The sequence below is a fragment of the Vanacampus margaritifer genome, chromosome 10, assembly GCF_051991255.1.
Source record: "Vanacampus margaritifer isolate UIUO_Vmar chromosome 10, RoL_Vmar_1.0, whole genome shotgun sequence".
NCBI classification, from domain to species: Eukaryota; Metazoa; Chordata; class Actinopteri; order Syngnathiformes; family Syngnathidae; genus Vanacampus; species Vanacampus margaritifer.
The window spans coordinates 9,970,733-9,997,028 of NC_135441.1; the positions used below are offsets into that span (position 1 = coordinate 9,970,733).

General features: G+C 41.1%; 1 protein-coding gene across 1 annotated transcript in view; it reads left to right on the top strand.

Moving 5' to 3' along the window:
• The window catches only part of gpc3 (glypican 3), a 126,023-nt gene extending 105,077 nt beyond the window's left edge, over positions 1-20,946 (top strand). The window contains exons 7-8 of the mRNA XM_077577039.1: positions 1,322-1,508; positions 17,517-20,946. Coding sequence (XP_077433165.1) covers positions 1,322-1,508; positions 17,517-17,692 — 363 coding nt within the window. The 3' untranslated portion in view covers positions 17,693-20,946. The remainder of the gene's footprint in view (positions 1-1,321; positions 1,509-17,516) is intronic.
• Positions 20,947-26,296: the final 5,350 nt, after the last annotated feature.

The window sequence follows — 26,296 nt, forward strand, 5'->3', positions numbered from 1 at the left end:
AAGGAAGGAAGGACAGATGAAGCAGAGTGAGGAGGCTTGTCTGCCTCACAGTCAGTAGGTTCTGGGTTTGGATTTTTGGTAAGGTGACTCATTCTAGTCACTTTTTAATGCCCCACTCATTAACTTTTCACCCTTCAATTAATATTGTCATGACTCTACTCTCTGCTGATGAAACATTGACTTATAGCTAGATCAATGAAACTTTTGCCATGGCCTGAGGGGGTCTGTATCATTTTTACTTGCACTAAACAATTCTGAGGAGGGGTAGTATGTACGCTGTCACGTTCCCATTTCCCCATTCGTTCCAAAGATGGAAGTCGCGTCCACCATCTTCGCATGATTACTGTTGTCATGGAGAAGCTGCAGAACAACCCAAGAAACAAAGATTTTTGTCAGAAACAATAAATAAATAAAAAGGGAGCCTACCTAGATGAAAGCATAGTACAGGATTAATATTGGTCCCGCTTTCACTCGCTGGTGTGAGGTCAAAGACGAGGCTGCCTTTGCGGGGGTCTCGGCTCTTTCCTGCTGGAATAGTAGGTAGCTTTCCATGCTCAAATCAAAATGATTATGCTAACGATAGCTATTGTAAATTTGAGTGGTAGCAATAAATAGCCATCAGCTTGATAGGTGGCCGCAACACTCACGACGCTATGCGCTGATCCTCATGGGAAATGCGGTCTTCAGTCAAGGCAAAACACTACCGCTTTTGTCCATATGGTGCTGCCACAATCAATGAAAACTAAAAAGTCCTTTGTGCTACTCTAAATGAGCTTCATGCATTTTACTGACTACGTTTATATGCAGTCAATATATGGATTAAGGTCAAAATTTCTGTTTCTGAAACATTTGGGATAGCCTGATCAGACAGAGCTACTCCTGTATACATGGTCATTGTGCTCAATTGAAAAACCTGTTCGAAAGTACGACACATGAACGTCGTTATGCAAATAGACGTCATTTCCGCTTTCAACGTTCTACGGTCAATAAGACATTATATTCATGTCACTCACCATGCCAAATTAAGTAGTCGGTTTCCTCTTCATTCAGATAAATCACTGTATTTAAGTGAGGCTCGTTTACATACAGTACGAGTTGTTCCTGCACTACAAAGACCAAGATAGAATAGAACAGAAATAATAAGAAGAAGAAAGAGGCAAATGTATCATTCAATCAAGGTATTATTTGAGTTTTTGCGCGTTTACATGTCCTCACAAAAACAAAATATTGCCAGTATTCGTCTTTTAAAAGGGTTATTTCCTGCATGTAAACATACTCTGTCTTTATTGATTGGTTTCACCACTTCCTGTTTCTCCCACAGTTGCTGCGGCATGTAACAGTATCCGAAAAGCGCTGGAGGGCCCGGACGCGTGCAGGTGGGACGGACGGGTGGAGCGATGAAGGCGAAGAGGGATTTCAAAGCGGCGACTGTGATGATGAGGACGAGTGTACTGGCGTGTCTGGCCTAGGACCACCACCACGACGCAAACGGTTACGCGTCTTTGCAGGTTAGATGCATTAATTCGTTTATGACCCCTTTGTCCATTGCAAGGTACCTGCTCGACTTACCACAGCTGTACAAAAGCAGGTAACATTAGGTACAATGAGGTACTGTTTCTACTTGGTCAGCCGAGCTTCAAGTGTGCAGTCCCAATACCATATGGGTGACGTAAACAACCTCTGGTATTGGTCAAGGATGATTGTTCACCAGTGTGTCATTGTCATAATTAGGACACACAACCAAAAAGGACAAAAATACCCATGCATGCTGTAGTTAGACTGCGTAGGACTTGCACTGATGGTGCCGATGCTCTTGGAGCCCCCTGTCCTGGTGAGCTGCTGGGCCAATATAGCAGTTAGCGCTTCAGTGTTTACTGACCTGAAGCGCTGGATCCAAGCAGTAGCAACATAAACTGCCGGCCGTAGATTGGTTTCACAATGTTCTGCTGAGCTGTTATTGCGGATTTCACTAGTTTTGATGTTGTTTGGTGAAACTTTTGTGAGCCTAAGCTAAGATAAGATAAGCTAAAACACGGGCAGTATCGCCCTCTCTAACATGGCTGCCTTGCCTACTCACACAACAGCCATCTGTCTTCTGACACGGAAGGTTGGTTAATCAAAAGAGCCGACTGTAATGGTTAATTCTCAATTAAAGAGAGAGCAGAGAGAGAGAGTGAAAACATTTTGGTCACAGGCTATTAAGTAGTTGTTGGTTAACCAAACTCGAGCTATTGTCTATAAGACTGTTAAGTGCACCTCAAGGTTCCCACTGCAGAGTCAAAGTGAGCAGAGTCCAAACACAAGCAGAGGTGTTTACATGACTAGTGTACATCTTGACACCAACTTGACACTATGAGGTGGTGGGCGCGAGACTTCCTCAGGTAGCCGCCTCGACTCAACCTCTTGACCTGGTTGCTGTCAGTTAAAATGGTCAGACAGGCTCTCCTTAGACCAAACAAAGAACAACTGAGGCTACAAACTGCTTGGAGAAAAGAAACCAAACAGAAAATGAGAGAGAAAACTGCCGGGGAGCAGGAACAAGGGAGCTCAATACGTCGACACAAAGCCAGTGCAGCTGAGCAAACAAGGCAAAGGGAGTAGTCCTCCTGTTGGGGATGTTGTGGCAAAGATTTGGGTTTTCTGGGCAGCGAGCGAAAGTAAGAAGCAGAGGTTAACACAGGAATCCTGCAGGGCCATCACTTCCAGCAGGCTTGGTCGTGAGAGCCTCATGCCCTCACTTCTGGACTCTACGGTCTCACTTCCATACACATCAAACTGTCTCTTATTTCTTTACAAGCTGCTGAAGGTTTTCACAGCGGGAGAATAAAGGTCTTATATAAGCAATGCTCCATTTAAGATTACCTTCCATTTTCTTTCATCTGCTTGGCAGCTTAAGGCCATAACGATAATCGGGCACAATTTGAACATTTTCCCTCCCTTACAATCAGCAAGTCACCGAAAGATTATCTTGTGCTGTGGGATGTGTTAAGAGTGATTTTCTCCGATCTGCTCGGAAAAGGGTTGGCCGGCAAAATGTTTAACGTTAAACCTGTTCAGTATTTTCGATCGCAACTTTTTATGTGTGAGGACAATACCGACTCTCTGATTATGATGTGAAACGCAGCGGTAGAAAATCTTGAAGTAACCTAAAGATAGCCAGAGGAGGAAATTCCATCAATATTGATCCTCCAATGGCTCGTTGTCTGATTAGCGAAAAACTGGAAACTTAAAAAAATTGACGGACTAAGCATTGCAAGTGGGTTTTCACCCGGTGATGTAATCATCAATAACCGAGTCAGTACAGACTTTCTTAGTGTGTCAACGACGGGTGCCCGTTTTGCTGACGAATAACGGAAACACTGACTGAAGCCCACTTAAGAGTAATTCCACTTCTTTCCTTGGACTGCGGCCAAGCCACTCATTTTCTTCTTCAGTAAACAAGTAAATATACAGTTATCCAGGTACGCTAACTAGCAAAGGTGGGAGCGTCAATGAATTTTGAGTATCCGTCAACAGTCGAGACACCCTTCCGTCATCACCAATCCATCAATATTTCAAGCCGAACCGTCAATCCGTCATTTGTCAGCAAAATGAGCATCCGTCTGTGTTTTCGTCATTCGAAGTGGGCATCCGTCATTCGTCAATTTTTCAATATTTGCGGAATATCCACCTCTGCTAGTACTGTAATATCGTTGCACACCATTCTCCAAGCCTTCTCTCCTCTGGCCCAGTGCCAATAATGATAGCTGGTCGTTTTGTAGAGCTCGGGAGACTATGGACCGCGATAATGTTTTCCTCCTGTTGTAAATTCCTTGTTATTGCTATGTTTATGTAAGCATTAGTTTAGTGCTCAGTTTGTTTATTTGACATCAGGCACATTGTTAGACATCTAAGGGGTCCTTCGGTGCGCTATTTTATGTCAGGCAGGTTATTGAACAGCTAAGGGGTCACAAAAAGGGGAAGTACTGAGTCTGGTGGCCATGTACGTCAGTATTCCTGACACTTTACAACCGTGTGCACAATTTGCACATACTATATGTGGTGACAGACGTTTGTGAGGAAAAGAATAACAATATAACATACAATGTCAAGCTGAAAATAGTGGGGACAAAATGTAATGTAGCATGAACAATGCTTGGTTAAAATTAAAATAATGTTGACGGACTGACGATTGATGGACTGTACCCATGAAATTTACTGTTGTTCCTAAAATAGCGGCTGTAATTTAGCGATAACGGAAGCCCGGTTAAAATAACGTTGACAAAATGGCGATTACAGTTCAGTTGGGCTTGAAATATTGACAGATTGGCGATGACGGAAGGGTATCTCGGCTGTTGACGGTTGCCAAGTGACAAACGCTCAAAAAATTGATGCGCCCAACTCTGAAGTTTGCCCTGTTGCCAAAAATAAGGGGCGACTGATTGTGTTGAGTGTTCCTTTGAGGTGCCTCACAAGTCAGTCGATAACTTAACAGTTAGCCTAGCTAAATTTCTCAATTTCTTCTACTACTGCTACTCAGTCAGAGACTCAGGAATGTCGATGGAGAAGTGGTTACCCGTGTTGTGTGCAGTATTTGTCATCTCAAGACATACTATAAACATTAGTACGTTTGTCCCCAGATTTAGATTTTGCTTGAGTTTTGTGACTATCCTCATGCTCTTTAGGCCCCTGTGCATGTAAGCCACAAATGTTTGCAGACCTTGGAAAGTCCCTGCTCATTGGAAGACACACAGATAGCGGCTGATAGCCTGTAATGACCCAGCAAAACGCTGACCTTGCATGGCCTCTCAGCCTGTTTCGGTCAAATACTGGATTGGGGGATTGGGGTTCAAAGGTCAACCTACAGACCATGAGGCCTAATGGGCTCGATGTCTGAGCTGTGGGGCCGTTAGATGGACGAGCCAGATCTGCTTTCACAAAGCCAGGAGGGCAATGACGATGCGACACATCACGCAGACAAACACGCTAACGGAAAGGTGACAGAAGCCACAACAATAAGGTGCTGAAAGGTCCGACGCGGGGCTGAGATTCCCACACAGCTTGGTTGTCAACCTCCAAACACACAAGAGGATGTTCCCAAACGTGCGTAATGATTGATCTGTCCTCGCTCGCTCTCAACACAGATTCCATAACTGACTGATTACCTTTGCTACACACATGCACACACACTGTTCCCCTCCTGACCAATCATTCCTCTTGACTAACATTGCTCAGAACATTCCAGGCTAGGAGAGCTATTCCAGGACAGGGACAACCCCCGGTCCCCGCCCAGCCCCCCGTCCCGCCACCAACAGCCAAGCACAAATCAGTCTTTACTGTGACCTCTGATGATGTGTCATCTGCTGTGATTTGTGCTGCAGAACTGCTAAATCGCTTGAGGCCAATTTAAAAAAAAAAAACTCTTCCTGAGTGGCAGCATGGTGAAATAGTTGCTTGTATGTCCGCCTCACAGTTGAGGGTATACCCCATATTTATCGTCTAAAGTCAGCTACGATAGGGTCCAGTTTCACGACACCCTATTGAGGACAAATGATACAGAAGTGTATGGATGGATCTTTTTGAGCATTTCTTCACATTTCTTCACATTTGTCACAGTGTTACAAAACATGGTCTCGTAATCAAATTTTTCACTTTCTAGTGTAAACATGACATTCTAATTAATATTAAATTTTGGGAATATGAGTTATGCAGCAAAATCCAGCCGTTTTTGATCAGTATCAGAAGGCAGCCATTTTGCCTCTTGCTGTCGACTGAAAATGACATCACAGTTGCTCAGATCTCAGGTGACAACCAATCACAGCTCAGCTTCAGAAAACAGGTGAGCTGTGATTGGTTGTTGCCTGAGCCCTGAGCAAGTGTGACGTCATCTTCAGTCAATGGCAAATGGCTCCCCGAGATGGATAAAAACGGCTGGATTTTGCTGCTTAACTCATTTTACACTAATGCAATATTAACCAGAATACCGTATTCAGACTAGTGAGGCTGCATAGAACATATTAATGTTGAGTATATTTCAGGGGGTTGACTTCCCCTTTGAAAACTAAACCTTTACATTTCAAGTAGGGAACATAGGAACAATATTTGATGTGGGTTTTGTACTGTGCAAAACTTATTTGTGTGCATATGTACTGAACGTGGGACAGTGTGGGTAATGGTGACTCCATCTTAAAGGCTCACTTGCGTTTTTATGCTTTCACAAGTTCACAACTGTCCTCAAACTGCTCGGCCTCTCTGACAAATTGTTTGGCTGCTTTTTCTGCACTGCTACTTTCTTTGGTAAGACAGCAAAAAAAGTAGTCCACTACACCAGTCAGTATAAATCAAAAGTCAAGTCAAATGTTATGACTAAAGTGAAGTGAGTAAAAATTTGGATTGTTCCCAAAAAAGGTCATTTTATTGTAAAACGCAATATTGGGCCATTCTGAAAAGACCAAAAATAATGATATTAGGAGAATAAAATCCTTACTATAGTATTGCAAAAGGTACATCTGCAAATAAAATGTTACCACAATGAAGGCATAATATTGCGGGAACATACTCAAACTGTCACAAGACTTACAGTAAGTCGTGACATTGCAGATTAAAACATTCCTGCGTTTATACTTAGACTGTCAATGTTTTGTGAACAATGTTTGGTGCATGTCAACTTCAAATCTACTAAAAACTGCTTTTTAAATGTACTTGTAAGAGTTTTAAGAGTTGATTGTCTAAAAGCCAAGCAAGTCCGAGCATTGGCAGTTATTTTTTTATTTATTTTTGCCTGGCTGGACAAGCGTTGTAACTCACCGTTGTCGGCAGGAGACGTGTGAATAGGCCTCTTGTAAAAAAAACGTGCACTCAGACGCTTGGTCGCTTTAAGTACCCCAAAGGGAAGCTTTTCTTCTGGAAACTCCAGAGCATTTTATTAAAACTGTGAGTTAGAAAAATACAGAGTAGAAATAGTGCCATCACGTCAAACACATGACTGATAATGGGAGCCTCGGATTCTCTCTCTCCTAATGTCTGTCTTTGTGTAAAAGAAAGAGAAAGGTGGTGAAAGAATGCAGGTGCAGAAAAGAATGAGACAAAAAAAAGCAGCTTTGATAACTGTAGGTTGATACACTGGGAAACCTAAACATTGTGTACTCTGGATGTGGGTCGAATTAACACCCGTACATGCTGCCAGTGCGAGAACCTGGCATGTAAATTAGCTGCAGCTGTGACCCTTGACTCTCGGCACCTGATAGGTGAGTCACACGGCGCCGCTCCTCCACAGTAGTGTTTACCACATGTTTTCATCAAAGCCGCCATAATCCAGACAGTCTTGGTAACGCTGGAGGCTCAGGCTGTATCCACTATATTTGCTCTGTACGTTAAGTTCTGTATTATTTCCTAGAGTTGATTATGTAAACTGTTGCACATGAACATGCTTCCAAGTACAAGGTTTTCTGCATGCGGTGGCCATGCGCCGACCACGTGCCAGACGTTAGCGTGACACAGAAGGAGACGAGTTAGACGTATCGTCTACAGTCAGTATATAGGGCATATTTTGTGTAAAAACAACTACCCATCGATCATGAAATTAGATGACTAAATAAATATTTTGTGAACTGCCTGTTTTGAATTTAATTATGCCACATTAAAAAAATACCATCCCCACACCACACCGTCCACCCATGACTCGCCAGCTAGGCTGGGCGAAGATCCGCCAATTACAAATGTCAGCTTCACTATCTGGAACAATATGTCAAATCCAAAATGTAAGGAGAGCTGCGCAGAGTTTTGTAGGTTGCAAAGATTAGCGTTAGCATCTAAAGGTGAAGTCAACCCAGACATTTTCTTTACAATTATTTTATAGACATTTGGGAGCTGTTTTAAATTGTCCATCCATCCATTTTCTTAACCGCTTGTCCTCACAAGGGTCGCGGGGGGTGCTGGAGCCTATCCCAGCTGGCTTCGGGCAATAGGCGGGGTACACCCTGAACTGGTTGCCAGCCAATGGCAGGGCACACAGAGACGAACAACCATCCCACTCACAATCACACCTGTGGACAATTTGGAGTGTTCAATTAACCTGCCATGCATGTCTTTGGAATGAAACCGGAGTACCCGGAGAAAACCCACGGAAGCACGGGGAGAACATGCAAACTCCACCCAGGAAGGCCGAAGCCCGGACTCGATCTCGCATCCTCTGCACTGGGAGGCGGACGTGCTAACCAGTCAGCCACCGTGCCGCCCGTTTTAAATTGTATATAATTAAATATATTAATTAATTAATTAATAAAGGTTTCTTACATTACATTGTAAATATAAAACAAATTAAAATAAAGCACTTATCAACAGTATAATAACCAATGACAAATGTTGCAGATGCACCTCACACATTTTCGTTGATTGACATTCAAATGTAAAAAAATAAGTAATAATAAAGTAAATCCCTGGAATAACAAATTTAGCATTGAGCCTTGTTGAGGCCAGTTGTTCTTTTAGAATGAATGTTGTAGAAAAACAAACAAAAAAAATTAAAATCATTGAGTGACATCTAACTAATCTGGGTGGGCATTTCTCAGCCCACTTAACATTTGCAAAAATATTGGATTTATTTTCTGTAAAACAGAAAGAAAATCAAGACAAGATAATGGACAAGAAAGTAATGACATTGAGGCATCTGATATCTGGAGATATCTATGATATGATGTGATGCATTAACCAATGTTATAGTCCATTTTCACTGGTTTCTCTCAGAATTCAGTCACTATTTTCTTAGGAATGAATATTACTAGGTACAAAAAATTTATCCCAGTACGTAATAAGAGTTCTAAGTGCAAAACCACTTTGTATTTTGTGTTTATAATGATTTGTGACTGTTTTTCAAAGTGAAAATACTGTATATCTCCGGAGGGCAGTGGAGATGTGAAGAGGTTGATGCGTGCTTGGTCTGGGCAAGGTCATAACGTGAAACCAGCTTCCATACTCACCCTCTGCCCAATGTTCTAAACCTCCATCCCTTTTTAAGCTCATAAACAACCTTTGTAAAGTCAGCCAATCGTGCTCCTTCCTGAGCTCCTCCACGCCCCACACAAAAATGATGACGTTTGCCACCATCTGTGTAAATAGGCTTGGCTGGCTGCAATGGTGCTCTCTGGTTCTTACTGGATCCAGTGTGTCCCCGGCTATGTGTGGACTAGTGTGTGTGCTGTTTTGAAAGGAGATGGGAGAAAAGTGAGGAGAGGAACAGAGGGAGGAAGTTACCCTCTTATGGGACCCTTGCTGGTCTTCTGCCATGCCGCCTTCTCAACTAATTCCAGGGATGAAATCCTTAAGATTATTCAAAGGCCGGAAGAGGAGCCCTGGTTTTAATTTCTGTGGAAACAAGCACAGATCTGACTGGATTCTCATCATTTTCATGAAGGGGGCCCACCAGCACTCGATTCATTTTGTAGGCTTTATGCATTTTTCTGTTTGTGTGTGCCTTTCCAAAAAGCGTTTGTTTGCTCAAGAGCTTTATTTACATTCACAGGCACTTTTGGACGCACTAAATTGATTCCAGGCCCGTTCCTGGGTTGTGTCCATCAGCTCAGCCACAGTCCACAAACACTCTGCACACAGCGGGTCCATTCTCGAGGCTCACTGCTCCGTTGCTTGCTGCCACATTTACACACTGCAGCCATTTTGTGGGAAACTCAGAAGGAACTTTTTGAAGGCTCGGGTGATTTGCATGTTACACGTGAACCCTCAACTCTCACATGCGTCTAACAAATTCTTCCTCTATGCACGTAGCCGTGTCTTCTTCTACTGTAAACGGCCCTCGCTTTTGATTATGTAGCTCATTCCTGAATGTAATTCAACAATGCTGGAGTCCTGCTGTCGATAGACTGTGAGCTGCTGCATGAAACCGCAGGCTGACCACTAGAACTGGCTCCAAATAGTCAGTGAAAGCACTCAACTGGAGCTTTGTGAGTACAGCCAAATTGTCCCTCATTGCAGTAATTCTAGTCAGCCTTTCACCGGGCATGAATGCAAAGAAGAGAAGCCTGCGTGATTGTTGGCAGGCATAAAACATATGTCCCAAAATGCCAGCTCCTGTTCTCTCTCTGGACTGCTATCTGTGGAGATGTGTAAATAACTGTGTGATGTTATCCTCCCTCATTATTGGATGATAAAGATAGCAGCCTAAGAATATGTTCCTCAAAGGCTCTTTGGCCAGCAGTTCCTTCGGGCAAAAGCCGACCCACTCGTCCTCATGACTGCTTATTGCACAACTCCAAAAGACTTCCAGTCACCCTTGGACAATCTGACAGTACAAAAATCAGTGTTGCGGAAGGTTACAGGCCGTTTCTGTGCACAGGAGCTCCCCACCCTGAATGAGCCCCTTGCCATGCCTTCAGCACAGAATCAAGTCTTTGTATGCTTGATTTGTTGTAGTTTTTACCTCACTACCAGGAATTTTCTTTTGAAATGTACGTCCCTGTTTCCAGTTTTTATTTATCTTCCAACTCCCGCACTTTCTAATTACTATTCACATTCACCCTTATATAACAACTATAAACACAGTTCAACAGAGTAAATAATAGGTGCAGCAAGAGGCCAGTTTGGTAACAAACGGCTCATTCTCATTAACACCAACTAGTATTAATTCCTTAAACAAAAACTAAATATTTTCACATTTTTCACCAGACGAAAATTAGACTAGACGATACTAAAACCCCATTAATAAACAATAAATTAAACTAAATCAGACGAGATGAAAATATAGTCCACTAAATAAAGAGTGCTAAAAATTTTAGTTCACGAACAAAACATGATACAAATGATTTAACCGAAGCCTCCACTACAACACACTGTGGCGCAGCCCCTTTCAAACACAGACACGAGTTGGATTCACAGTAAAGCATTAATGGCCATGCTAGTCAAAGGGAAAGAATGTAGGCACAAGGTAGCTGGAAAAACCACAACAAACCTGAAGAAGTGTGTTGCAGTTCACCCCAAAGACACTGTGTTAAGTTAACAAAAAGTTTGGTAGCGGTTGTTTATAACGTAACATTGAACCAGGGGTATAATGTTCCAACACCAACATTAAACCGACCGCAAATTAATGCTGGCTAACTTGCTAGCTTGTAGCTTGTAGCGATAGTAGCCATTTGTGATGTTGAATTTGTGCTATCTATGATACATTATTCTGTTCGGGCAACTATGATTTCAGTGTGAAAAATGGGAAAGCATAAAATGATTGTACTGACTAAAATTTGACTAAAATCTCAAACAGGAACACTAACTACCCTCACTGATAATTTAAAGGTGTTGACTTGTGTTTGTCTACCAAAGTCATGGTTAATAAAATCTGTGGGAACAGAAACAACCACCTCCAAACAAGAACTTTTTCTGGTCCATTTCCAAGCTCCATTATTATGTCATCAGCATTTATAGTACTGCTCTCATTCTCCTTATTCTATCACATAATAACCAATAGTGTTTTGGAGGTCATGAGGCCAGAGCCACTCAGAGAGCGGTGCTGTCCCACAGGCCTAAGGCATGGCCTCCTCAGTGTGTCCCGTTTGTATTGGCCCAACATTCCCAGTGCCTCCGATCACCCCTGCGGTCAGCCTGTGGGTGTGGAGGCAGACGGTCACATTCCACGGACGGAAGCATCCTGCACGGCTCCCTCAGTTGCTTCTCAGCTCTGATCCAGCAATGCCATGGGACAAATTACTCAGAAAGGCAATGTAGTTTGACCGGAGCATTGCAACAAGCCAGTAATCACAGTCCACCAACTTATCGGTTAAGGCGCCCCACCCCACCATACACATAAGTACAAACACCATCATATGACACCAAGATAATCCGTTATAGAGTTGTCATCATGTTTCTGCAGGAGTATTGTACTCGCGTTGAGTTAGTTACTCCATACACTGAGCAAGAATTCTACAGAGAGACTTTCCAAACTTGCTGAGTGTAGCATTCACTTTGTTTTGCTGATATAAATGATAAAATATTTGCTTTACCTCAGACTCTCTAATATCTTCTAAGATGGTAATTCTTGTTGAGAGCCTAGATCAAATTTGACCCGCTTTGGCGTGTTATGTGCACACGGCGTCTGCCAATGTAACAGCAATCTAAACCATCTCTCCAATTTCATAAGAAGCACCTGTGTTTGGAGACTTAACATTCCACATACTTATCAAACCAAAAAAAAGCCTTTGTGCATAGCGCACATGTACTGAATAAACTGCACTGGACCATGAAGGTACACATTCACCCGAGGGGTTATAACAATCATGTCATATGGCAATGTTCATCTTCATTGAAAGGAATCAAGCTGTATTTAAGAAATATGTTAACAATATACGATGAATCATGTACAGCTGAATTCCACTGAGATCATAAAATTTGGAATTTGAACAATATTTTCAGAAAACACACCTATTATATTGCAGGACCTCAGTTTAGAAAGTGACAGATGATTAACATTAGGGGCTCTATTTTTGTAGACAGTGCAATGAGTGCATGTACGCTTGGGTGTAAAAGCAGGCATACCTTGATGGTCATGCCGGCGCAAGCTTAGTTTACCACGTTTGGGGATTTGACAGAGTATACTGTGCCATGCTGGCCATTTTCTTTTACATGCCCCTGGCACACCTGACAGTTTCGTGCTGACAGTTAAACACAATTTGATCGAGGTGCGGCATAAAGATTCCGAATAATTGATGGAATAATCAATAGGATAATCGATGCTAAAAAGTTTTATTCATGACAGCCCGAAATGTAACAATAAAGACTGTATTTGGTATCCTTGGTGGAAAATGGTTAATATTACTGCAGCTTACTGCTTACTGAGTTGTGATTGTAATCTCCAATAATAAATGAAAGGCAACAAAGCAGAACAGTCTTCATACGTTTATCTGCGTGGATCAGAGAGTATGAAGATAAGCTAGTTGTGGATGTGAAGAAATAGCGGTTAGCCTCGCAAGCATCTGTAATTCTAATCACCGCTAGTCTTATAGTTTTTAAAACATTCACGCCAGCAGGACCTCAGGATGGCGAGCTAGTTTAATCGCTATTCAATCTTTATCACCAGGGGGAATACCTTCGTAGGTGTCCTATTCGCCAACGAGAGGGCGGCAATCTTGTGGTTTTGTTTCATTACTTTAGCCAATGCTAAATGCTATCTTGATTGACAGCTCAACAGCGCTAAACAAGTCCATGCACTCATCATTGGCCAACCTTTTTTGCTCGGCAGCTATTTGAAGCTGGCTGTGCCGTTTACCTCGTGGTTGTCTCGCATTGTAATAAAATATGCCGCAGGAAAGCTCAGCTCGCGTTGGGTTGCAACCCTGGCGACCGCAGTATTAGGATAGTAGGACTACATTTCCCATGATTCTTAGACACAAAAGCATGATGAAAACATGCCTACTAGCAAGTAGATGTGGATAATAATGCAAACGTGAATGTCAAAGTAAATAGGAATGAATTTAACAGTTAAATTCCCTTTTAATGGGTTTATCGTATGAATTGCTATGTCAACTGTGTGATTGACATACACATGGCAAAAACCTGGACGCCGGGACGGGACCTGCGTATCATCAGGACAAAAACAACGGTGTTGGCGGTAGCAAGTCTATCCTCAAATAAAACAGAGAAATGCTTAATTTCTTGGAACCTGCCTATGAAAAAAATTCTGAATCTGATTGTGTTCAACTTTGGACATTTTTGTCAGGAAATGCACTTTGTTGCCGTTTTGGATACATAGCATTCTTATTGCCACAACTGCAGACTGTACACAAAAAGCCTCTAGCACTGTCAAGAAATATCCAGACTCCCATCGCCTTTAGCCCCATTTCCTTTTTTCACAGACAGACCGTCACATGAACCCCCATGCATGCATGCATGTATATACAGACACTCCGCCACTCTTTGACCCACTCCGGGGATCCAAACAAACATCCGCTCACCCCTAAAGACCGCATTTCCCTGACCTGTCCTGCTCCTGGGGACTTGCGGCTAAAGACAACATAAAGATGGAGCTTAAATGCATCAGCGGCTGTTGACTTGCATGTGAAGTGCCTGCCTGCCTCATTCACAACTGGGATGCACTGCTGACCTCTCCCCTGGCTTGTAACTTGAGCTCAAATGGCCACAATAAAACTAGCAGGGGTACACTAGCAAAGTGGTGCCCTTCATGGCAGGACCGTCTCAAAATGGAGGGCTTGGATGGTTGTGAATGGGGGGGTTCTGCTCTAATGAAAGCCTCGAGCCTGCATTGGTCACATTAATCACACGCGGGATTGTTGCTCTATTGTGGCTCTCTGTCTTTCCATCTGTCTGGCTAATTGTCACTGCATGTCCACTGTCCTGACTCTCCTGGCTTAAAGGATTCACCAGAAAGAAGCAAAACTGTCCCTCTCATTCTTTTAGACACAGGCACAGGTGTCCATCACTAATTATACCAGGATATTATTAGGTCCAACCCTGTGTTCGACTGGATTTGAGTTAACATTGTGTCTGTCCCTGTGGAGTTGTTTTTAAAGCTTGCAGAACAAGGCCCCTCTGTGGTCCTAGCAGGAAGACCGAGGTCTTTTTTTTCTCTCTTTTTTTACTTTACACACATGGTTGAAACTGTTAGGCACTCAAACATAATGCTTTCCCACTGGATACTTTTTCTTAGAAGTACTCACAAACAGCCAAATGCCAACGAATGCACTTGCTCCTGCCCTCCTTCTCATCCACAAGCTGTATTGAATTGCACCTTGAGCTTAATTGGCTCAGCCTTACGGTGCACTGCTGTCGACAGTGACAAATTGCTCTTTCAAAGCCTCTATGAATGTCTGGCCGATGCCATGCCATGAGGAAGCGGGGGGAAAGCACACAGGAGGAGATGTAAAGTTAATTGTCCCTCTGGCCCAAGTTGAGGAGGTGCAGTTTTGAACTTTGGAGTTGTATTTATTTGTGTCTTTCCTCTGTTTAAACCCTGGCGGCAAACGGCCTGAGCACCAAGGGATCCCGCAGGGACGACTCTCCAGCGCATTTTCAATCTGTTGACTGTTTCTAACTGCTTCCTCCGATTGCTCTGTGGTTAAGAGACACCCTTTCCTCCCGCACAGAAGCACAGGACGCAGATCAGATTAGACAGCCGAGTCCGTTTGTAACTTTGCATTAGTTTATGGGCACAGATGTGACAGTGTGTACATGCATGCACGTCCATCTGGTACTAGCTCATTGTTGGCATGCCAAAGCACAGCGCGCCTTATTACTGATATCCCACCGTCCTCTCTCATAACTCAGCCTTCTTATTACAGTCTCCCTCGCAGATTTTCGCCAGACAAAGCATAGCTGTCAGTGTTTCTCTCTCCCACACTCTCACACACACATAGGCATACACACATTTGCACACTGGAGGGGAGGCTTCTGCACAGTGTCAGTAGGAGCACAGCTGTGGATGTGGAGCGATGAGGCAGCTGTGAGTAAGAGCTCAGCAGCAGGTGACTAAATCCCTGCAGCATGCACAACAGATGGACAAGGAAAAGTGTGGTACGGGAGCTGAGGAGTAATGTATGATTAAGGGAAATATATATCCTATTTTAAATACAGCTTTTAGTTACTCTAATGACAGTACAACCACTACCATAACTATTGAGTAATAACACCTGAGAGTTATAGCACTAGTTGCGTAATAATTAATTACTTACTTTTTACTCCTTTTTTTTTTTTGCTGAACACAACACTTAAATGAACTCAAAGATCTAAAACTTCTTCCACATAAACAATATCACCATTTCTCTCAGATATTGTCTAAATCTGTGATAGTGAGCACTTCTCCTTTGCCGAGATAGTCCATCCCTCTTCACAGGTGTGCCATATCAAGATGCTGATTTGACACCATGATTATTTCACAGGTGTGCCTTAGACTGCCCACAATAAAAGGCCACTCTGAAAGGTGCAGTTTTGCAGAGAGAAATGGTGATTTTGTGTATGTGGAATAAGTTTTAGATCTTTGAGTTCATCTCATAAAAAATGGGAGCAAAAACAAAAGTGTTGTGTTTATATTTTTGTTGAGTATATTTGCCGGGAACCATGACTTATTCTGTTGTATGAATTTTGATTGACTATTTGTCATACCTGCCACCATACAAGGATTAAAATATATATATATATTTTTTTTTTTGCGAATCAATGACTTCATTTGTGGAGCAACTTTCAAATTTTTTGGAGCATTTTTGGGGGAGAAGTTCCCAGGGACCTGAAACAAGGGTTTTATCAACCAATAAAAAATATTTTTACATAACGAGCGAACAATTAGTTTTCTTTTTTTTATATAGATATACAGTAGATCATCATTTTTTATTTCTTAAATTTACATTGTATAGCAGAAAACTATATTCTCTTGTCCAGAAGCAAAGCTGAATTTATTAAAAAGTTTTTATTCAAAATGAATATAGTTTTAACCTTACAGGCTACTTCTCTTGGCTGAATTACCATAATTAATTTCCAGTTCCGGTTCTGTTTACCGTTTAGATTTTCTCTCCAAAGTCCGGACGCTTATTATTTCACCTGCTATATTTTGCTTCTCAAAGTTGGATGTCCTGCTTGCAGACATCTGTGACAAATGTACTGAATCACCCAAGCACTTAATTCCAGTGTTTATAATGCTAACCGTGTCAATCTTAGCTTAGCTTAGAAATTAACATGACTTAATTGTTCCGTTGTCAGAATGGTACTTTTCACAAATGTAGCTTTAAACGCACGATGACTGACTTCGGAGCGACTCTGCAATGTGCTTTGCCGCAGCAATAGCTAACCAAAGCTCGTTGCTAACTAGTTGTGCCTCTGACTACCTGTGGTGGATGACGTGAGCGATGCACCCCGGCGAAGCTTTTTTGGGACGTCTTGCCGGATGCTTCTCAGTGTAGCTATTTAATGTGCTCAAATGAGGCACGAAATGCTAATTTTGCCTCGCTAACTGCAATGCCTTGATATATGCCACTGGCAGAAAAACAAAATATTCATAATTTAAACAATAATAATAATGCTGTGACCATATACTTTCACTTTTAACATAACTATGCAACACACAATTGATTTTTCCAAGACTCAACGCGTACCAAATCAAACCCAAAACAAACATTGGTTACATAGTGCTCTACGCAAACAGTTCATAAAAAAAGACATAATCCAACTTGCGTTTTGAAGCTCAGCATGATGCAACCGTTTAAGGTTTGTGTCATCTCACCACTTTAATTCACAATTCAACACTTTGGAGTAAATCATGTTTTGGATGCAGCTTGTGTACAATTATACATCTGGTCACGCAGTGTGCTTAGGTTTTTGTCATTCTCCTGGTGTAACATTGTTGCTACAGCTGTGAAAGACATCATACAGAAGGACAGACATACCACACATGTTTTTTAGCTTTGTGACAATGTCTGGTCTAAATGTCTCCATCCTTCCCATCCTTTCCCGCTCCTGGCATATTTTTCATTCTTTCATCCCCTACCATAACCGCTCATCTCCTCTGCTTCTATTTTCATCTACTCACCTCTCAGACCTCGCCGATAACCTGGCAATGGATGACTTCACCTTCCAGGAGCAGCTTCTGACCCCTCGGTTGGCCACAGCTGGAGTCGGAGACGTGCCTTCACCGGGGACTGCATTGCAGAGCGCCCAGCTGGTCCTGATGGTCCCTGTCAGTCTGTGTTTCCTCCTTCTGTGTCACCACTGACCCAGAGTCTGCCTGGGGCACTCGCATCCACACATTGCAAACTCTAGAAAACAAGACAAACTTTAAACTTATTGTTCTAGAGACACATTTTTGAGACGATTTAACAACGCGTGAGCATCAGACTGTGCTCCCTTCTCTTCAATTTTGGACTGTTTTTGAAAGCACAACTGATAAACTTATTATACGTAAATAAGAAACACATTCTCTCTGCATCTCTCATGATTACCAAATGAGATTCCTGCAGCATCGCCCCTTCTTACTAAGCATTGACTTGACAGGCAAGTGGAAGGTCTGTGGACATTTTTTTTCTTTAAATGCTCCCTGTCCTTGTCTGCACTGATGGAAGTGAATGACCACCTCTGCCTTGACAGGTAGAAACCCACATTCAATGCTGTGTAACGACACACTATCATCAAATGCCACAAAAATGTCTGATATATTTCTCTCTTGCTGTTTATGTCTTAGAGGTAGCCAAATCATTTCAAACTGGCCCATTACAAAAGGCAGTCGAGGCCTGGGCGTATATGTCCAGTATGTCTCCTGATCCAAACTGTACAAGTTTACAAAAGATGTTCATTTGCAATATTAACATATTTCAAAGACCACAGGGTCGACTGTAAAAAACTGCTGAAAAAATGTACGGTATTCAAATGCTGTCAACCTGGAATTGTATGTAAATATTGACATGTCTAATATGTGTTAACATATATTATCTCCACCAAACACAAAGTGCAAGGAAGGAAGTTTTCATTTTTTAATGACTGTTTGTTCAGCCACAGTTTTTGGATGTTTGATGACTAGGCGGTTCGCAATATAGATGGATGGATGGATGTACAATCCACACATTGCCACACAGTAAATTTCGTAGAGTAAATTTTACTCTAAACATGCACGATTTGGTCCCACTCTAAAACTAGTAAAATTTACACTTGGAAGAGAGTAAAATATTCAGAGTAAATTTTCCTCACAGGATTTTTTTAGAGAGAATTTGCCTATCCCATGAAAAAAAAGCTATTAAAGACTTTTCACTCATAAATTCCAATTACATTTTGCAAGGAAATATTTTGAGTAAATTTTACTTGTTTATATTAAAAAATAAAATAAAATATATATATATCTTTTTTTTAAAGCTACACAAGGGTTGAGGAACAAACTCACTACCTTCAGCTTGGGGAGACTGCCACTCTTCCACCTGAGCTATGCCACTCCTATTGTTTGCCCACAATGTTATGTCTCAGATTCCAGCTGACACGGGCGATATACTAACACATAATAGGAGCAGCATGGCTCAGGGAGTAGATTGAAGTTGTGAGTTTGTTCCTCAAACCTTGAGTGACTTTTTTTGTTTAACTCTCTTCCAAGTGTCAATTTTATTCTGTCTAGAGTGGGACCAAATATACTCTGTTTAGAGTAAAATTTGCTCTACAGAATTTACTTGAAAAAGAAGACAATATTTAAAAACGATCAAAGAACCTTCAGGTTGGGAGACGGCCAGTCTACCCACAGGACTATGCCATTCCTTCTGTGTCAGTATATCATGTGTGTCAGGTGTAATCTTCATAACTCCATCATTTTTGGTCTCCTTTTTGACACACCAGCAATATGTTAGCAAAAAGTATGCGTGGCATGGCTCAAGTGGTAGAGTGGCTGTCTCCCATGCTGAATGTTGTGGGATCGCTCCTCAACCCTTCAGTGATTTTTTTTCTTCTTCCTTTTAACATTTTAGTCTCTTCCAAGTGTAAAATTTACTTTGTTTGGACTGGGACCAAATATAGTCGTTTTTAGAGCAAAATTTACTCTACGAAATTTACTGTGCAACGTTGTAAATAATGATGACCATTTAAAATAGCCCAGTGTTTATAAAAGACAAATCTTTCAATTTCAAACCACATTCAAGTTTTGTTTCAAAAGCCATGAGTATGGTGCATTGGCTCTTTAAGAGGTTCATGTGTTTCCTGTTGCACTGAAGGCTATAGATACAGTACCGATCCATATACATATAGTATACAGTACTGTACATATGGCTTGAGCACTGAAACACACCAAAACAGCGTATGTACAAGCATATTTCTATTGTTTTTACGAGTGCTTACAGCTACCATGTACTGTGTGCAACACTGTTACTGCGATAACTATAAATATTCAAGATTTATGTGTGTCTTTGGATATAGATGTGATGTGTATGTTTTTTAAAGTAAAGATCATTTAAGTTTATATGTCATCCGTTTTAATCAATTTTATATTCAACGATTTATATTAATTTGCCATTGGCAATCACAAGAGAAAATGTGTTATTTTCTGATCACTCCACTTTTACACAGCTAACAGGACGTCGACATTGACGTACGATTCAGTGTTCAATGCTGTGTATATGGGCTCTACTTTCATGTGTCTTGATTTTCATGCCAGTGCAAGCCTAGCATAGCATGTTTGGGAATTTAAACGCGGATCTGTGCTCGGCCTAATTAACTTCACATCACCCACCCATGATGACCTGCTTCTTCTGCATGAATTCCAGCCAATCTATCTCTACTTCCAAAATGTCCAAATTTGTGCGATTTTAAAGGGAATGAGAAGAGCCGCTCCCAATGGCCGGGAAGCTAGTCAGTTGTGTTCACTCCCACAAAGGCGCAAATGCAAATTTCTAGCTGTGCTCGTCTGTGAAAAAACAAACAAAAGAAAACTCCACCCATGCACACAATTAGATCGCACTTTGCGCTAGACTTGCGCTCGGAATGAAAGTAGATCCCGATGTGTCCGTGTCTATGGTGAAGGCAATGAACACCATTGATGAGCAATACTGGAGTGGAGTAACCTGCCAATGTCAGCACAATATGAGTATTCTCTGAACATTTATGTTGCATTTAGAAATATTTTTAGTTTAATGTTGTTGTTTTTAATGAAATTTGGAATGCAGTTGCCTCCAGCCGAATTCTAAGTATGAAGACTTGCACTATAAAGTTGCTGCCACCAAAATTACTTTACATGTGGACTAGACTGGCAACACTCTTGTCCGTGTTGACACGCAATATGTCAGTTGGCTGCAATTGGAAATTGCATCAGTATTGTGTATTTGTCATGAGAAAATGTGTCCAGATGAACACTTTCTTGTCTACACTTCTTTACTGATCTGCATTTTGAAATACGGATTGGGAAAAGTGACATTTAATTTCAACGAATGTATTTAAAATGGGTAATGTATTATTTAACTTGTACTGTATGTAGATGTGAATAAATACACGTTGATCATTCTATTTATTTGAAATACGTTTATGATATACCATTTTACATTATCATTAAAAATAAAAACATGACCAAAATGCGTGTGTCTACTTTAAGATCTTCATCTTCTCATCTAAATTGCATATCTTGCCAGATATTAATTACGCAATAATTTTAGATCAAAGAAATTAAATAAATGTGACAACCTGAGCAAACAACAGTGATTATAATTCCATAGTGGTGCACAGTCTGTGAGACATGACTTAACTCTGCCCTTCCCACTTAAACAGGACATAGTCTGGGAAGCTGCCTTTTTAATTGCTTGTCTGGTCTCTAGTGTAGCCCGCCCACCCAAGTGTAAAATTAAACATCTGAGTAAATCTTTTGTAATCGGCCTATTTTTGAAAATGCGTTGCTGAATATCCACTCCACTGTTAGATAATTGAGGCTAATTTCCGGGGTGGACTTGTCATTAGGCAAACATGGGCTATTTCCAGGGGCCCACGAACGTCTCATCAGATTCATCTTTATTAGCCAAGTATACTGAAAACATACGAGGAATTGTCTTCTAAAACTGATCAATATTTTTTTTAATTAATTTTGATTAATCATGTTTTATATATATATAAAACATGATTAATGTGTGTGTGACGTGTTTTGTTTTTGTTTTTTTGCCCATGACTTGAAAGCTGATGAAGATCCAGAGCCACCTTCAAGCAACAGCCCAGGTTTCTCATGAGTGCCATTTCTATGATTGTGTTTGTGGGAACAGTTTGAGGAAGGACAGCCAGGATGTGTTTGGTGTGCAAGAACTTGAGAGCCCTGACCCCATTCAAATCCTTTGAGAAGAGCTTTAACACACTCAACACTCTTCCTGGAAGAGTGTTTTAACTTCAAACGAAGCAGTCTCATAGATGCATTTGTTCCGACATGTAAAGGCCAATACTTTTGTCCATTGTGTATTTCAATTGCAGCCACATAGACATCGCTGTCAAATAAAATTTAACACATTACCACAAAATGTTTAGTTTGGGAGTCAGGTTTTCACTATCAAAGACCACAGCTTTTATTTTAGTCTTTGTTCAGCATTTAACAGTCTAGAGGTTTCAACTCTACAAACAGTCCAAACCTCAATAGCTCGCATTACAGAGATGGAATTTTAAGAACAGGTACTGTATGACTTCTCTTGTGAATCTGAGTTGTATTTTCTTCCCAGTTAACCTGTTGCTTTTTCTCTCTTTTTTTTTACGGAGATTGAAAGTTTAACCTCTATGAGAATATTTAATCTAATATGTCTTATGATGAGACCATAGCAGAAGTGTATTTTGACCCATCGCCGTTTGGTTGACTATAGTGACAATGAGGAATAACAGCAGCATAATTCCCCAAGGTACATAACATCGGATTGGTTCAGTGAGTCATACTATCAATTATAAATAAAAACAGATAAGCATCATAGCTGTCAATTGTAATTCCTGTTTTGCGCTCTAGCCACGCAGCTACTCTGTAAGCCAACAGTGCGGCTCAGCCTCTGGCTACGGATTTCCTGGATAGCAATATGATGTTGGCGCTATGTCAAACTCAATTAAATGTCAGTACAGATCAAGGGAAAACTAGCACACTGCAAATGCAACTTTCAGTCTCTCACGTAACAAATGCCATATTAGGGACTGTTGTCTGCATCCTTCATTTTCTTAAAATGATGACAAAGCTATAAACGTTCTTAAAAAGAAGAGATCAGCGCTGGGATGTAAGTGAAATTTGGCGCCATATTTTGTACAATTGTGATACTTTTTGTACATGCAGCTGTCATGATCATATTTAGTTAAAAGGTATCCGCCATTCTATGATCAAAATACACACTGTATAAGTTGGTGTGTAATGTCACAAGTACATTTCTGGCCGGTAAAATTGCCACCAAAGAGAGGAAGCCATTTTCAACACTTTAAATTAGTTCACAATTCGTAAACATGACACCCACACACAAGCACTTACCAAAATAATATATTTTTTTTATTTATTGAAATTTGCCAAATTGTGACTTATAAGTTTTTGGCCAAACGCTAGCAATATGTTTCCTGATTGCTGTCTTGTTTTCTATCACTTATCTTGTTAAGGGTCATAGTTGTGGAACTTATCCCAGCTGACGTGAGCCTTGCGGTACACGCTGGATTGATCGCCACTCTGTCACAGGGCACATTTAAGACAAATAAGCATCTATAGTCACTTAGTGGCAGTTCTCGGATGCAATGTTAGGTGTGTCCTTGCACGCTCATGATTCTTTCTGCTAAATGTATCAAAAGAAATAAAAGTATTATCGTATCAATGCCAGTAGTGAGTCATTCGTAAGAGAGTCAGCCTGAGCCATCATGTGACTTAATGTGACTCATTGTCATATGATGACTCAGTGAATATTACAAATTTCAGCGTTCAGGGTGGTTGGTTTCTTTAATTAAAACAACAACAACATGTTCCGAATAGAACACACATTGTTTAAGGGCGCTGGTGCGCTCATGCATTTTCACAGAGCCACTTCAAAGTTCCCTTAGGAATCATATAGTTTACACATTTCTGGATTCTATTAGTTCCCATCCTCAAAGAGGCACTAGGAGCACATGTTTTCGATGACAGTACGTTTATCTCTATTGCTCAATCTCAGCTGATTATTTGTCCCTTTTTCTGCTGTGAGGCAAATATCGTGACCAGGTGACAAATGCATCTAGCACCCAGTAATGATAAAGGTTCATTAGTCTTAATTGTTTTTCTTTTACCTATAAAGCTATCCACTTACCTAACAAAGCCAAACATGTAACACACCCATCACTGTAAACCCATCAGAAAATCCTTTTTCTCTGTCTGGTTGCTCGACTGTAACTTTTCACACCCTCAGGCTCTCCATGCTGCAGATTGAGATGAAAACGCCATTGTGCTCCAGCTGTGCTTTTCTCACATGAACTGCATTGCAGCTTTTTACATGGAAAACAGAGGCTGATTAGGAGGAGATGAGCAAACGCTGGCTGCAGAGAGAACAGCAGCCTACCCAAGGTGCGTTGGTGGGGGTGTTGCATTCTGAATGCTAATGCATGGCTGGGGAAAGGGCAAACGGGTCTATTGAAATGCAGAGTTCATGTGTTTTCTTAGGGTAATATTGAAGCAATGTTGAAACAGCACACATTATGAGAGTGAAAGGTCAAATTGATGTTAGCATGAAGAGCTTATCAGGAATGGTTGCATTTTCTGCCTCCCGATGAATATTTCATGCTGCTTGACTGACCGTCAAACATTGCGTAAAATTAAGATAACATTATAATTCAGGTGCTTCCATGTGTAGAAAATTCCCCATTCCAGCCCAATTTGAACTTTAAATTCCTCTGTCTGATGGAACGCACAAGACATGTCACGTCGCTGAAAGCTCATTCTTGTCTAATTGCCATGGCACTGGACCATTTTGGGACCTTTTGTTGGCCTATTAAGGAGAGCGCCGGGCCCACGCTCTCCCAAGCGCACAGCTCCAGCATCCTCCTCCTGCTCCTCGGCAACCCCTGGCTTCCCCTGCAGCCGCCAGAGTCACACGAAATGAATGCAGCCGCCTGAGGAATGTGGACACAAAAGGAGGAATGTCATTTTGCTGAGTGCTACCCCCCAAACCAATGCATGTGCACACGCACACACACAGCCCACAAGTCAGGCTTGTTTAAACATGTTTAAAAGCAGGCTTATAACGGTCTAATATGCATGTTTTCCTTTAATTAAGGGACTTTCTCAGATGATAAAAATGCAAGCTGCAATTTATCCAAATAGCCAACATTTAAGACCAAGATCATGGTTGAAGGGTGTAAGTGAGTAGCAGCTGAAGAATTTGGGGAATTTGAATTTGAATAAAATGTCTTTCAGATCGTTGCGTGAGTTTGAAACCTTTTGTTTGCTTACTGAAAGTAACAAGCTACCATATGAGGTATAAAGCTGGAGGCATCACATCAGAGGATTCAAATGTCTCCCACTGCTCCACAATATTAAAAAATAAACACGTAGGAAAAATAAGTCCTTGAAAATGCAAATTTTAAGTTTCATTTTATGTCATATTTGCTTTGTTCTACATTTTCTGTTTGAAGCCGTTTCTTTCACCTAAAAGAAAGCTGAAAGCAGCATGTGGAATTATCTTGACCACAAAGCAACTAAATATCAAATGTATACCTTTCTCGGTCTGATCTGTGTTTGTGTAAAGTAGAGTTGGAGAATTTTGACTCCGCAGTTACTGTAACACTAGCTGGATTTTAAACAAACCAAGACGTACTGAATAATAAAAGCTTAAGTGAAACAACACATACGGTGGACAAGCGCTGCCTTCAATTTCATGAGATAAAATCTCCCTCAAGATATAAATACATGTATATTTTAAACTGTTACAGCACAATATGTGTTTGTTTTCACATGAGGTTTATCCCAAGGGCTCCTAAAATGTGTCTCTGATAGGTCCCCTAAATAAGAAAAATCTTATTTTCACGGTTAGTACATTTATTAACTAGACTTAAATTTACAAGATAACACCAAATGGAAACTTTCTTTCTTCTTCTTCTTCTTCTTATTATTATTTTAAACTTTTTTCCCCCAACAAATGATCCTTTTTATACACACCTGGGAAAAAAACATGACAAATGTTATAAGCACAAGTGCTGATTCACCATTATTGCTTTAACTGTGACATTGTACCACATGTCAACAATAAACACGGACTGTGCATGTCCTCTGCTTTTAATTTCACAATCACAGACGACCATTTTAGTATTTTCATTAACGAGATCGTTTTAAAAACGTCCACTTTGAGACCCATTTTCAATGGTTCACATTTTAAGAACACAGCCAACACTGCTTTTATTTTGGAAAACAATGTAACTGAAGCAGTTTCCAAAAGACATCTCTCGAATGCTTAATTCTAGTTTAGTTGTTCTTTGTTGTTGTTGTTGTTGTTTTTAATCACGAAACAATACCAAATACACAACAATAAACATAAATGGGGAAAACTGGATTGTACTCAACTTTCATGGAAAATAATATTTTATCAAACTATTCTATTAATTAATGGAATATCCATTCATCAATTTTCTTAACCGTTTGTCCTCACAAGTGTTGCGGGGGGGGGGGGGGGGGGGTGGAGCCTATCCCAGCTGGCTTCGGGCAGTAGGCGGGGTAGACCCTGAATAGTTGCCAGAGTGAATGGAATAATCAATAGAATAATACATTTTATAAATAGTAGCAACTGGGGCTTATTTTATGAATATTAGCTTGTGACAGCCCTAGCAGGAAGTCACTCCCAAATCCATTGACAGATTTCCTTTCCTGCCGGCAATGTATTGAATAATTTGTTAGGTTTCAAACAGGTAA